Genomic DNA, 13,684 nt, shown 5'->3' with positions numbered 1-13,684 from the left:
GGAAGGAAGGAAGGAAGGAAGGAAGGAAGGAAGGAAGGAAGGAAGGAAGGAAGGTCCACAACAAAAAATAGGATGGTGAGGCAACAGAAACATGGAGAGAGGAAACTGGAAACTTATTAGGTTTGTGAAATTATGTCATTTTCAGTTTCTTCTTCATTCAAAATTGTAAAGCTTCACATTCTTTTCATCCAATGCATAAAGTATAAAGCAGTTACCAAATTTGGGTAAACTCTTCAAAATCAAAAACTAATAATATGTAATAAAATGCAATAGGTATGATTATTCCCAGAACAGCAAGGACCATGTTTTATTATGTTATGCCACATAGTTCTTAAAGAAAAAAGAAGAATCTCAAGCCAGAACTAACATATTTTAATAAAGAACAGTTCAATGCCAGACTTTTACATGTTAAACATTGATTTACATGTTAAACATAGGCCTGGATGTGTGAATCTGTCAGTTTGGGTCTCTCCTGCACAGTGGTGACACTAGGGTTGGCATCCCTCAGTAAAGTAACTCATGGTGTCTCCCACTCCCATTGACCTCTTTCCATACCACACCATACAGTATCCTTAGTGATGTTTTTTGTACTAATGTTCCTCATAAATCGTAATTCTGGTATATCACTGAATCTAATAGCAATCAATATGACAAAAAAAAAATAGCAAAATTAAAATTATACCTTTAAGTTACAATGGCATAAGCACAGCCTAAATGTATTTACACTTACATAGTTTTATGTGGTTAAAGTGTAAACTTGGTAATATGTGATGTTTTTAAATATTTTTTTTTTAAAAAATAAAATTTTAATTAAAGTGTTTAAAAAACCTGGGGCCTCTCCTTTCCCCTCTCACTGAGCCTTGCCCCACTCACACTATCTCTTCGGCATGTTAAAGGGATGCAGGCAAATGCCACAGCCCATTTCTGGCCAAAGGCAGGTGTTTGGGGAACAGCCCCCTTAAGGTGTCACCTGGTACAGTCCACACAGCCCTAGTGATGCCCCAGGTCCTGCATTCAAAATGTTAAAACCTCCAATTCATTCCATTTTAAATAAAAAGAAATTAGCAAAATTTGGTAAATTCTTATCAAAAACAAACAAATTAGCTTCCATTTCTGCACCCTGGTCAAAAGCAAGAAAGAATCCCAAACTGGGATCGTGTCATACATGATGATCAGATGTCTATCCCACCAAATTTAGAGTGGAAGTTTGTATTTTAACCACAACCCATTCTGACTGTTTTCTCTCTTCAGAGGAGAAAAAAAGAAGACATAATTTACCTGAGAGTATTCCATCAATAGGGCCCCTCACTCCTGAATTGCTGTAGTATACAAAAAGGTAGGACAACAGGGAGAGCAAATCTGAGACATCCACTTAAAGATTCATGAAGATCATCACTGAACAGACTGATCACCGAAATACACATAATACAAAACCTATTATTAAGTTTCTATCCCACTTTTCTGTCAGTATAGGGCTCAACATACCTTTTAAAAAGTATGCTTGAAAGGGCCAGATTGTCTTTGAAGAATAAACATTAGCACTGCCCTAATCCAGTGCCTATAGAGGTTTCCTGCAAAGCAGTGGATCCTGGTGGCTGCCACATCAGTGGTGTGGTAGATCCACTATGGATGTTAGCCCAAATTTAAAGAGGTATCTGAGATGTTGACCCCATCTCTCAAACGTGTTTGGAAGCCGTATAGGACCTTGAGAGTTCCAATTAAAACCTGGCATGAATTTACCACCCCACTGACACTGAGGCCTTTCACTACCATTGTTGCAAAACACTGCACCCATCTGCTAGTTGACACCCAAAGCTGTTGTATTCTAGGCAATGTGGAACTGGTCTGGCCTCATTCTTTGGGGAGCTAAAGGGCACATGTCTACAAGTGAGACAGAAAATTGGTTAAACCCCTCACATCCTTTTTTTTTTAAAAAATGTCTTCAATATGTGCATCAAAGCCCAAGCATTTGCTTCAAATGCAAAATGATGGGGAAATGTCTGATTTTTTTTTTGTCCGCAATGATTTGTGACCTCAAAGATATAAAGTGTCAATACAAAATGAGCTGCAATTTATCTCTTGCTGTTTAATTACAAACAAATAATTTAGTTCACTGTCACTGGACTCTGTTGGGGCACATAATAATGCATGGCAAGTTGTTATATTAGGAATACATTTATGCAAATAAAAGGAAAAATGTGTAAGGTAAATATGTAAGTTACTAAACCCTCACATTGACAGGGAGTTATACTAGATGAACTCTGAGGTGCCTTCCAACATAAAGAGTCTAAGGTTCGCAGCAAAGAATGCCAATCATTGCCAGAATAGGGGATACCTACCTCAGCCTACCTCCTGTTGGCTTTAGACCACAAATACCACAGAAGCTGGAGGGCAGACGGACACTTCCACCTATGTCTGATCCAAATCCCAAGATAGACCCACCTCCGGCAATTAGAGCACCTTCACCTCCAGATGAACCACCAGGGGTTCTTTTATGATCAAGAGGATTCACTGTCTGGCCAAAAACTGAGTTGCTGCAGTCATAACTACAAGATGATAGAAGTAAAGCCTTTTATTTTTCTCCAGATTATTGGACAATTATATGTAGAACAGAGACAGAGCAGAGGAAATTAATTTTTGAAAGCAATTCCTCACAGCTACAATCCCAAAGCCTACAAAATATTTAGGGCCAAAACAGACTGCAGAAATAATCCAGCTTGAGACCACTTTAACTTCCCTGGCTCAGTGCTAGGGGATTCTGGGAACTGTAGCTTTGTGAGGCATCGAGCCTTCTCTGTCAGAGAGCTCTGATGCCAGAACAAATGACAGTTCCCAAAATCCCCTTGCACTGAGCCAGGATGGTTAAAACAGTCCCAAAATGGATTATTTTTGCATTCTGCTTTGGTTACCTTTACAGTCATAGCAAAGTTTTACATTCTTGTCATTCAAAAGTAACTACAATCATTGCTTTAATTACTTTCCAGAAAATCAGAATGCTACAGGAGGAGCCAGTGTGGTGTAGTAGTTTGTTGGACTAGGTGACTGGAGACCTGGGTTCAAATTCCCACTCAGCCACAGAAACCCACCAGGCAAGTCATAGTCTTTTAGCCTCAGAGCAAGATAATGGCAAAACTCCTCTGAACAAATCTTGCTTTAAAAAAAAAACATGATAGGTTCACGTTAGGGTTGTCATAAGCTGGAAACAACTTGAAGAAACATGACAACTACAAGCTATTGGCCTGTTGTGCCAGACACATCCCATAACTATAAATATAGTCGACACAGTTACATTTACAAAGTTACAAAGAGGTGATATTATCCTTTCTTATATTAACATTATATTGCAATTTAGAGTGCTTTCACACAACAAAGTTATAGTACTATGATTCCATTTTAACTTTGATGGCAATGTTCTATGGAATCCTGGGACTTGTAGTTAGGCGAGGCATTAAAGCTCTTTGGATGAAAATTCTAAAAATTCCTTCTTAAACTGCAAATCCCAGAGTTCCATAGGATACACTCATGGCATATAAATGGAATTATAGCACTAAACTTTGAGTAGTGTGAAAGGCCCTTAATTAGACTTGTTATAAAAAGGGAATTAATTAAAAGTAGCATGTTATTTGTAAGTAATTATTTTCAACTGCTGAAAAGAAAACATCGATAAACTAGGCATTCCTTTCTTATATTACAACTTTCAACACACATTCTAAAAATTAAAATGTATTGAATTCAATGAAGTTTCTGGCCTGGCTTATCAGAATTAGATGTATCTATTACTGACAAAGTAATAATGAATTCCCTATCAATCTTTGCTGGACATACAAAATTCTCAGGTCAAGTAGCAAATAACATGTTGAGAACAGAGAGCTAGAAAATGCAAACTGTACTTGGGTACATGCTTGCCAAGCTGTGTACCAAATGTTTTTCTCAGGTTGGAAACAGGCTTAATTTCTATTGAATCACAAATATGGATATATAAGTTAGATTATTGGTTAAAGATGTTATTTACTCCCAAAGGCCTAGTCCCCTTGACTCTTAATGATATATTTCAGTCAAGATGGAAAATGCTGGTTGAGGAAAAAGTGCAATCCCTGGGCTTCTCCCAAGCTGTTATTCTAGCCATGGGGCACATAAAAGCCAAACAGAACATCCACCAGCACATACGGGACACTGAACTACAAAATCACATAAGTGCAGCCTCTTTACACTCGACTTTTAAAGACAGTGGGAGAGGTTTTGTCCTTGCTGTATATTTGAAAAATCTAACAAATCCAAAGTATAGGAAAGCCTTTACCCTGGCCAAATTTAACGTACTTCCATTGGCCTTACTTGCAGGAAGATATAATAACAAACCATTCTGTGAACGTTTATGTCCTTGTGTCTCTGGGGAGGTAGAAACAGTGGGGCATGTTTTATTGTATTTCACCTTTTACCAGGATCTGTAGCGTTGTTTTATAGTACCAATTTTACAAAAAATACCAGATAAACCTGATGCATTTTACATTGATTACCTTCTGACCGATCAACAGATAGGGATTACAACCAAGGGGGCAAGTTTTTGCGTTGCTGCAATAGCTTGTAGATGAAAAATGGTGTCTTAATTTTTAATTTTTACTCTATCAATTTAATCTAGTATTTGTATTTGAAGTGATTTCACTCTATATAGTTAACTGAATCTATAGCCTCCAAGCTGTATTCCTATTGTATTTGTACTATACCGTTTGCATTTTTTTTTCTCCTATTGGGCATTGTATAATATTGTACTTTTTCTATTGTTTTATGATGGTCATCGACTGTAATACATTTCATTTCATTTGCTTATTGAAAAAGAATCAGGAAAGTTCCACAGAACGCAATCCATAATAATAGGCATAACTGTAGATTTCCATCAATTCATTCTATACAAATCTACTTTACTAGCAAGTGCTGCATCTGACAACTTGGAGAGTTGTTTCCACACAAAAGTGAGTTTCTGGAAACACGCAATGTGCTTTCATCAAGATGATCTACTTACTGAAACTCAAAATTATTTATTCTTCTTCTTCTTGTTTAATTCCAAATGCTTTTTAGCTTGAAGTCTATCTACTGAGGAGAATAAAGCAGTCTACCACAATCTGGTGCCTTCCAGATATTCTACAACTCTAATAATCCCCCAGCCAGCATAGTTGGCTGTAGGGTTATGAGAGGTGTCATTCAACACATGTAGGAAGCCAACTTGAGTCCTGGGCTCAGAGAGAGAGAGAGAGAATGATTGAAATAAATAACAAATAACAAAAATAACAAAAATAACAAAAAATAACAAAAATAAACTTGCTGTCTGTCTTTCTTTTTAAATTGAACTAATAAATTCAGTCCAGATGGGCTGAACTGAACCTGGGAAGAAGTATGTGTTATATTAATGTATTATATTAATTATGCTAACTTACTTGAATAAGGATTGTGAAACATTGGTGAATACAAATGGATTTGCTCCTTGCCTCTTTAACACCTTGACCAACACACTGTCCTCTTCTTGAAGAACATTGAGGGACTGAGCAAAGCCACATGTTGATAAGTGGCCCTAGAAGTAAAGCATGTCTGGTAAACACCTGAAATTCAACCTCCTACTCCCAAAATAGTGAGGGAAAGTTAATGGAAAGTTAAAACAAAATTATGAATCAATTCTGTTTAATAAGAACTGTTGTGAGTGGGCCTCAGCCACTGGGCAGATGAGTATCAGAGTTCTTGTTAGTATCAGGGCCAAATGTTCAGGTGTTCAGTGATATAGAAAGGGTTAATTGGCATTAGTGACTTTGCTAGATACTCATTTGCATTAGGTTGGTAGTTTGAGACTGGAAAAATATATGAACATTGTGAAGGACTGAGGGAGTGAAATTTCTCTTTTAGCAGCTTGCTTGCACAGCTTTCATAGCTAATGTAGGTAGAGAAATGGATCACACATGAACACTTTGCTTTTCTTTGTTTGCTCCTGTACTATATAACCCTTGCGAGTCCATCAGTCTCACCCAGGGGTGGGGTATATTCCAGCCCAAGGGATTCATAGCCAGCCATGAGGAATAGGTCTGCTATCCAGGGATAGTCTGGGAAGAATTAGTTGTTTAGGGGCCCAATTCAACCACTGACCATGAGGGGGATGCTGCACCACAACAGCAAAAGGGCTGGAATACTTCTCAGATATTTACCATCTGCTCCATCATTTACCACCAATAGAGTTTATCTAATAAAACTAATGTATGTATCAGTGTTTAGTACCAAACAAAGTTTTAGGGAGGCTGGAACTACAGCCAGTTCAAGCACAGATCAACAGCTGTCAAGTAACATCTCCTGCTTTCCTCTGCCCTTCCTTAAAAGTGTGCTTAGCATACACATCTTCCAAAAAATGCCCACCTGGTGGCTGGGACTTACCAGGGCCCTTTGCTACTGCCCTATTTTATATACATATAAGGATTTCAGAATCCTCAACTCATCACATGAGGTCATGTTGGCACTCCAATAGTTTCAAATTTTAAAGCATTTCAGATTTGGGATTTTTGGATTAGGGATGTTCAACCAGCTGAAAATTCAATAGATTTTTGTAGTGTTGAGTTCATAAACTGTACCAACAACAATGCAATCCAAATTTGCTGCCAGATTCATCTTGCATTAGGAAATACAATTGTGTGTGAGAACTATATCATATGCACAACTGTATACTGCATTGCTCTTAAATGCCCCAGCTTGAGTTGATCAGCACTTGACATCTGTCCCCATTTCTAGACTATCACTGCAGCTCATAGATATGGAATCACCTTGTATCCAATGTGGTCCTTGATACTGACAGGGATGCCATACAGTAAGCCCTTTTGTGGCTGCTCTTTCATTTCCTGGAGATGTTGCTCACATTCTGGAATAAAATTGCGCACACAGTTCACCTCCTGGGTAACTGTTAAAGCCTTTTCCATGAAAAATAAATGAAGAAGAGAAATCATCATCATCATCATCATTATTTAGCAACAAAACTGTATGTATTTTTGATATACTGCTCTGTATCCTGCAGAAACCTGAATCTAAGATAGCTTTCTTGCCTGTAACAACTGCCTGTATTGTTACTCATGATTCCTAGAATCTACCTTCTATCTCTTATTGTCTACCTATAGTAATGTCAGCCAGCATGGTGTAGTGGTTTGATCAATGGACTATGAGTCTGGCGAGCAGGGTTTGAATCCCTGCTCCGTCACCCATTGGGTGACCTTGGGTAAGTCACTCTCTCTCAGCTTCAGAGCATGGCAATGGCAAATCCCCTCTGAAGAAACTTGCCAAGAAAACCCCATGATAGGTTCGCTTTAGGGTCACCATAAGTCAGAAAGAACCTGAAGGCAAACTACATACCCACATAGCAATGCCTTGCCTCTGTTTTTGTTCTTTGTCAGGCTAGCTTTCCCCTGCCTCCCAACTCCATTCTTTATTCTGTGGCAATGTAGGAGGGCATAGTGTGTGGTAATGATTAGACTGCTCGACTGGAATGCAGGGGATCCAAGTTCAAGCCCCAACATGGATCTCAATGAGTGACCTTGGGCTCTCTTTCAGCCTGTCTAATCTATCCAACATGACTGTATTGGTGATAAAGTCCAGAGAGTAAGAGAAATGCAATTTCTAACACCACTACTACTACATTTCTTTGTATCCTGCTTTCCCCTCAAAATTGGGACTCAAAGTGGCTCAGAAATTAAAAGAAGAATACAATTAAATGTCAGGGATGATGGGAGTTGTGGCTCTTCACCTCTGGCCTGGAACTCACCACCTGGTTGTGCACCGCGCTGACCAGTTTTGGCCAGTGGTTATAGCTTAGCAGAGTTACAGAGAATAGGCTGAAGACCCTGACAAGTTCTCCAAGCCTTCTCACTCTTGCTTCCACAGAAGTCTTCACCTTTCTTCTAAGATCCAGCTGGTTCTTGTAGCTTCACCCAAGACACCAGACAACTCAGTAGTCTTATATAAAAGATCTACTTTATTCTGTTATATACAGCTCCAAACTATCCAACACAACAATACTCTACTCCTTACTCTACAATCCACTCTATCCTCTACTACAACCCACACAATACATTGGGATCTATAGTCAATGCATGATACCACCCACTGTTGTCTGTTTCCACCCAGTAGGTGTGTACACCATTCTCATTGGTTCTCTTGGTTCATCCTACAATTAGTGATTTCATCATCTCAGCCTTGACCACTTAACAATTGTCAGGTGTGTACAATTATCCACTTTACATTTCTGTCCTTGGCTCTCAGGACTTGTTAATTGTATTACCATTTACACCTGTGTGGTTCTCAATTGGCTTCTGCTGAGTCACCCTGACTCACACATACATGTTTTATTTCATTTACTGTATAACCCATGTTGCTTTTTCCTTAACATTAAAAACATACAAAAAGTGAACATTAAAATAGAATTAAACTATTCACAGTACTGAAACAATTCAAACCTCAGATTTAAAGAATAAATGCAATTTTTAAAAGATAAAAAGCTATTAGTACCATTAGTACCATTAGTACGCCTCATTAGCTGTTTTTAAAAAACAGTTAAAAACATACTTATTCCGTCTGGCCTTCCCACCTTAATTTGTTCATTTATTTTCCTGCCCCTTTTCCCCTCTTTCCTCTTTTGACCTTGGATTGATGTTTATTCTTATTTTCTTCTGCCCCTGCCATGTGATTTTTCTATTTTATTGTTTTCCTTTTCCTGTTTGTAGTAATGTTTTTAACTGATTATTGGATTTTAACTTGTATTGTAATGTCTTTTATATTTTGTACGCCGCCCTGATCATACCCATGGAAGGGCGGGATATAAATAAAATTTATTATTATTATTATTATTATTATTAGTATTATTATTATTATTATTAAAACAGTTCAGTTAAAACAACACAGCATCCCTACCTGATTCTTTTAAAACTTTCTGTTTTGAAAGCTTGTGGGAATATAAAAAGGGTTTTCTGTAGTGACAGAAGGACAACAGAGAGGGGACCATTCTGGCCTCCTTGGGAAGGGAGTTCCAGAGCCTAAGGTCAGCCAACAAGAAGGCAATGCAATGGTGGCGGGACTGAAAGAAGGGCTTCTCCTGATGATCTCAGGGTCTGGGCCAGTTCATACAGGGAGATACAGTCTGCCACTTATTCTGGACTTGAGTCATAGAGGGCTTTTTAGGTCATGACCAGCACTTGGAATTGTGCCCAGAAACAAACTGGCAGCCAGTGGAGCTGTTTTCAACAGAGGCATTGTGTGGTCTCTATAACCTACCCTATTTAACAGTCTGGCTGAAGCTCTTTAGACCAGAACTGTAGAGCATGTTAAAGTTGTCCAAACAGGATGTTACCACTGTGGCCCAATCCAATGTCTCAAGGAACAGGAGCAGTTGGCACAGAATCTTAAAATGTGAAAAAGCAGTCTTACCCACCATAGAAATCTGGACCTCCAGGTTCAAAATTGAGTCTAGGAGTACACCCTGAGATTTCAGGGGGAATGTAATCCCATCTAACACAGGTTGAATCTCTATCCCTGATCTGCCTTTTGACTGGTCAGGAGCACCAATGTCATATCTGGATTAAGTTACAATTTGTTTGCCCTCACCCAGTCCATTACTTAGAGTGCATAAATACTAGAGGAAAGGCAGGATAACTAATGTAATAAGGAAGAAAGGACACAATATTCATTGAGGAAGTCTAAACCATGGAAATATGAACAACAGATATCCTTTGGAGGGAGATGTCTTGTGTCTACAGCCAAACTAATTCATCTTTCTCCTGAGGGAGCAAAACAAAGACTCTAACCAAATTCAGCTCTAATTCTGCCTAAATATATCCAGTAATTAAATACAAATAGGGTTAATATAATAACAGTAACGCAATTTCCTCTCGGAAATTGAGAATTTTAAATCATCTATCCACTGCACCCACACCTACAGTCTGACCAACTTGTTGAAAAGTAATGGAGCTTAACTGAGAGGAATCCTTAAAAGAAGAAATAACTGAGTTTGCAGGACTATGCTTTAGATAAGAAAGGGGATTCAAGGAATTCAGGGAGGAAGAAACAAATAATCATAATAATAATCATCATCATAGGGTTTATTTATATGCTGCCCAATCACTGGGAATCCGGGCGGCTTACAAAAGAAGAGATAATGCAGGCAATAACAATAAACATGAAACAATAAAATCTCCTTCACTGTAGAAAGAAATTCTACTAATTCGGGGGGGATGGGGGAGGAGAGGGGGATTGTACACAAATTTACTTCAGTAATTAAATTTGTATTCTGTTTTGTTGTTATTATTGAGTGTTTAGGCTACCTTGGAATATGTGTATTTTTTCTGGTAATATAATAAGCTGTTTCATTCTTCTTACCTTCTCCATATAGCTGTAAAGGACACTTTCTGGAGACAAAGACCCTTGCTTTAGCTTCTCAGCCAGCTTTGCCAAAGGCAGAGAAAGGATATATGTGGTTTGTATTCCAAGATTCTGAAAGAAGAACTTAAACCATAACAAATCTCACAGACTCCATAGAGCAGTGGTTCCTGAATTTATGTCTCCAGATGTTGTTGGACTCTTAGAATACCTGACACTTCTGAAAGTTGGGGCTCAGTAGCTTCCACAGACTTTTTTGGACAACAACTCCCAGAATCCCCTAGCCAGCATGACAGAGGGTATTGTGGTCCAAAAAGGTAACTTTCCCAAGCTCTGATTGTATTTGCTTGCCATGTTAATGATAAACATGATGAGCCTGTGAGAAAAAGAAGGAGCAACCCAAATCAAGACTGCAAGCAAACATGGCAGAATACATAGTGATTTAATGCCAAACTTTCATGTGCTAAGTGCTCAAAGTCCTCTGCCTGTATCTGTCACTTTTGCTTTCTCTAATACTTCCACTATTTGTTAAAAAACAGTTTCTTCCCACTAGGTTTATAATTATTAAATTTGAAAAGTTCCCACAAAAAACAAAATGAACAAAATCCACATTCCTTTATATTCTGAATCCCACTATATGCTAATACTTACATTTTTCAGTTACACATTTTGCAAGTTCCTCTCTGTAAGTTAGTTAAAATGTTCAGATTTCCAAGAAAATACCAGCATTTAAAAATCTGAGCATACTAAATATTTCTTCACTGAAATTCTCTTGTTTACACTCTACATTGAAATTCTGTTCTTCCATTAAATAATTATTCCAGCTTGTGTAAACAACTAAAGTCCTCAGTGAGAAAATCAGATGTGTGCACCTTCATTTAGTGAATGCATACCTGCTGTTTAAACTCCTTGACAGCTTTTCCCATTTGCTCCAAACCATGGTCTCTCTTCCTTCTTGCCTCTTGAATCTGCTTTCTGATCCTTTTCTGTCTCATCCATCTCAATGCCAAGAAAGCTGTAGATGAGCCACAGACCAGGGCAAGGACAATACGAAGATCCATTTTCATTTGCAGACATGGTTCATGGATTGTGCTGGAAGCACTTTGAAGCATTGTGGAAACAGATCACTGGCCAGGGCTTGTCAATCCTGAAAATTGGTACAAAAATGTGAGGGCCAACCAATTAATTCCATCAAGCTAACCTGCATGTGCCATAGTCATAGCACATAGTAGGAAACATTCTTTGCCCATTACTGGATAGTTCAACAAATTCTTTTAAAACTTCAGCTTTACTCCTAGATGAGTCTACTGCAGAAATGTGTCCAAAAACAGATACATTAATGATTCACAAAGAATACAAATTATCATGTATTATCTTTCAACCCAAACCAATGGGAGAACTGATCAATTAGTTCTGTTCAAAGTTCACTCCAAGACTGGCAATGTACTATGGATGAAAATCACAGAAAAAGTCAAATTCTGCAAGAACTACAATCTATTTTCTGGAATACTAAGAAAAGCAAAGTGAGATGGGCAGCCAAAGTGGCAGATGCCCAACCACCATAAGATGTAAGAGCAGCCCAGCTGGATCAGAGCAAAGTTCCACCTGGCTCACTGTACAAATGCTGGTCAGCATTATGTATGCCATTCTTTGTTAATGTTGTTCTTGAAGGCAGCAAGGAATAATTTTAGCAATTATCTTCTCACTGTGAGAACAAACTATTCATATTTCTGGATTTGTTCTGCACAAAATTGGTAGACATTATTTTTATGCAGAAAACAGGATTTTCTTTGCAGGATACATGCTGTTTTCTGAAGCAAAAACAGCATGTGGAAAGTTTGTGCAGAATAAGTCCTGAACTGAGATGATTCTAGGATGATTCTAGTCAGCCCTTGATCCCTCTCATAGGGGTTTACTGTTACTCGAGAAACACTTTTCTGACTATTTTTGGAATAGTTTTAAATATTATTTTCATCCTTCTCCAGCCATATATTATTCTCCACATGGTGGCCTTCTCCTGCTATTGCACAACAGCAACATACAGCAGAGAGAAGAAGTAGCTGGTTGATTTAGTTCTCTGGCAGCAGGTAACAAGTATTAGGAACATAGGAAACTGCCTTATAGAAAGGCCATTTGTTCATCTAGCCCAGTACTGTCTGGCTGTTGGAAAATATTCTTCTCCCATTGCTTGAAGCTTCCACCTCACTTAGTCCTTGAGAAGCATGAACATCACGATGAGAGACCCCTGTTGCAGCCTGGGTGAAGCAGTCAGCACAAGTGCTCTTTTATGTCTACCCTGAAACATTTTGTTGCAGGTTCCATTTGGTACACCTGTTATGCCAAGCATAGTCCTATCTTTTCAGTTGTTTTTTCTTCCTCAATCTGGCTAAGTTGTTGCCCATCACCATCTTCAAGCAGCAAATTCCAGAAACAAATTTTGCTTTATACATAGAAGAGCAATACATTTCACTGAAAGACACTGACTTCCAGAAATGTGAGGAGGATAAAAAGTCCTCATTTCAGTTCCTCCAAACCATGTTTATTTTAAACTACTGTATCTGTCTGAAAGAAGATTTTACATTATGCTTTATACATGGGCTGGAGAGAATGAAAAGTAAACCTATGCATGAGGAAAGGCTGAGGGAGATTTGTTTAGTTAAAAAAAAACACAACAGTGATAGGAGAGATGCATAATGGGCACCCAAAATTGTTCCATGTACTGACAAAGACAAGCATACATAGACAAACATCCCTTCAGCATATACAGAAAGACCTAGTGCTGGTAGCATGCACGCATACTGAATAATATGTATAATATATTATTGTACACAAGAGTAAAGTGCACAGCAGTACACAAAACGTTATTGCTGGACAAGCCTGAGTGTCCTCATTTTGTCTCTTGCCATCCCCACCTTGATAGATGGACAGATATTATATTGAGCAAGTAGCCCGTAACTAGCTTTTGCCCAGCTCCACAACAGTATAACTCAAATTCTTCAGTCTCACTCTTTCTCATTCATTCTTTTTGTTATCTCTGCAAAATATATCCTTACCTTCTCCTCTCACTGCCATCACATAACTTGAAGTCTACGATCTATTCAAGCCATTCACATTGGGTGGGACCACACCTACTGGTTGGGCAAGGCCATCAGGAAACTGTCACCATAGGAGAGTGCGGCTGTGAAATATTTTCTCTTTTCCTTTCTGACTACCCTTCCCCCATGTTTAAAGCAGGTCAAATAGTAGAAAACCAGAGGGGATAGGTGGGGAAAGGCAATGCTGGGATTTGTTCTGGCAG

The 13,684-nt window shown here is 38.5% G+C and overlaps 1 protein-coding gene across 1 annotated transcript in view; it reads right to left on the bottom strand.

Annotated features, from left to right (window-relative positions):
- Positions 1-11,709, bottom strand: part of LOC121929320 (vitamin D3 hydroxylase-associated protein-like) — a 40,935-nt gene extending 29,226 nt beyond the window's left edge. Inside the window, 6 exon segments of the mRNA XM_042464745.1 lie at positions 1,279-1,319; positions 2,340-2,546; positions 5,430-5,563; positions 6,792-6,935; positions 10,387-10,500; positions 11,280-11,709. Coding sequence (XP_042320679.1) covers positions 1,279-1,319; positions 2,340-2,546; positions 5,430-5,563; positions 6,792-6,935; positions 10,387-10,500; positions 11,280-11,498 — 859 coding nt within the window. The 5' untranslated portion in view covers positions 11,499-11,709.
- Between the last annotated feature and the right edge of the window lie 1,975 nt (positions 11,710-13,684).

This window comes from Sceloporus undulatus, chromosome 4 (genome assembly GCF_019175285.1).
Source record: "Sceloporus undulatus isolate JIND9_A2432 ecotype Alabama chromosome 4, SceUnd_v1.1, whole genome shotgun sequence".
Taxonomy (NCBI): domain Eukaryota; kingdom Metazoa; phylum Chordata; class Lepidosauria; order Squamata; family Phrynosomatidae; genus Sceloporus; species Sceloporus undulatus.
This window is presented reverse-complemented; position numbering and strand designations above follow the sequence as displayed.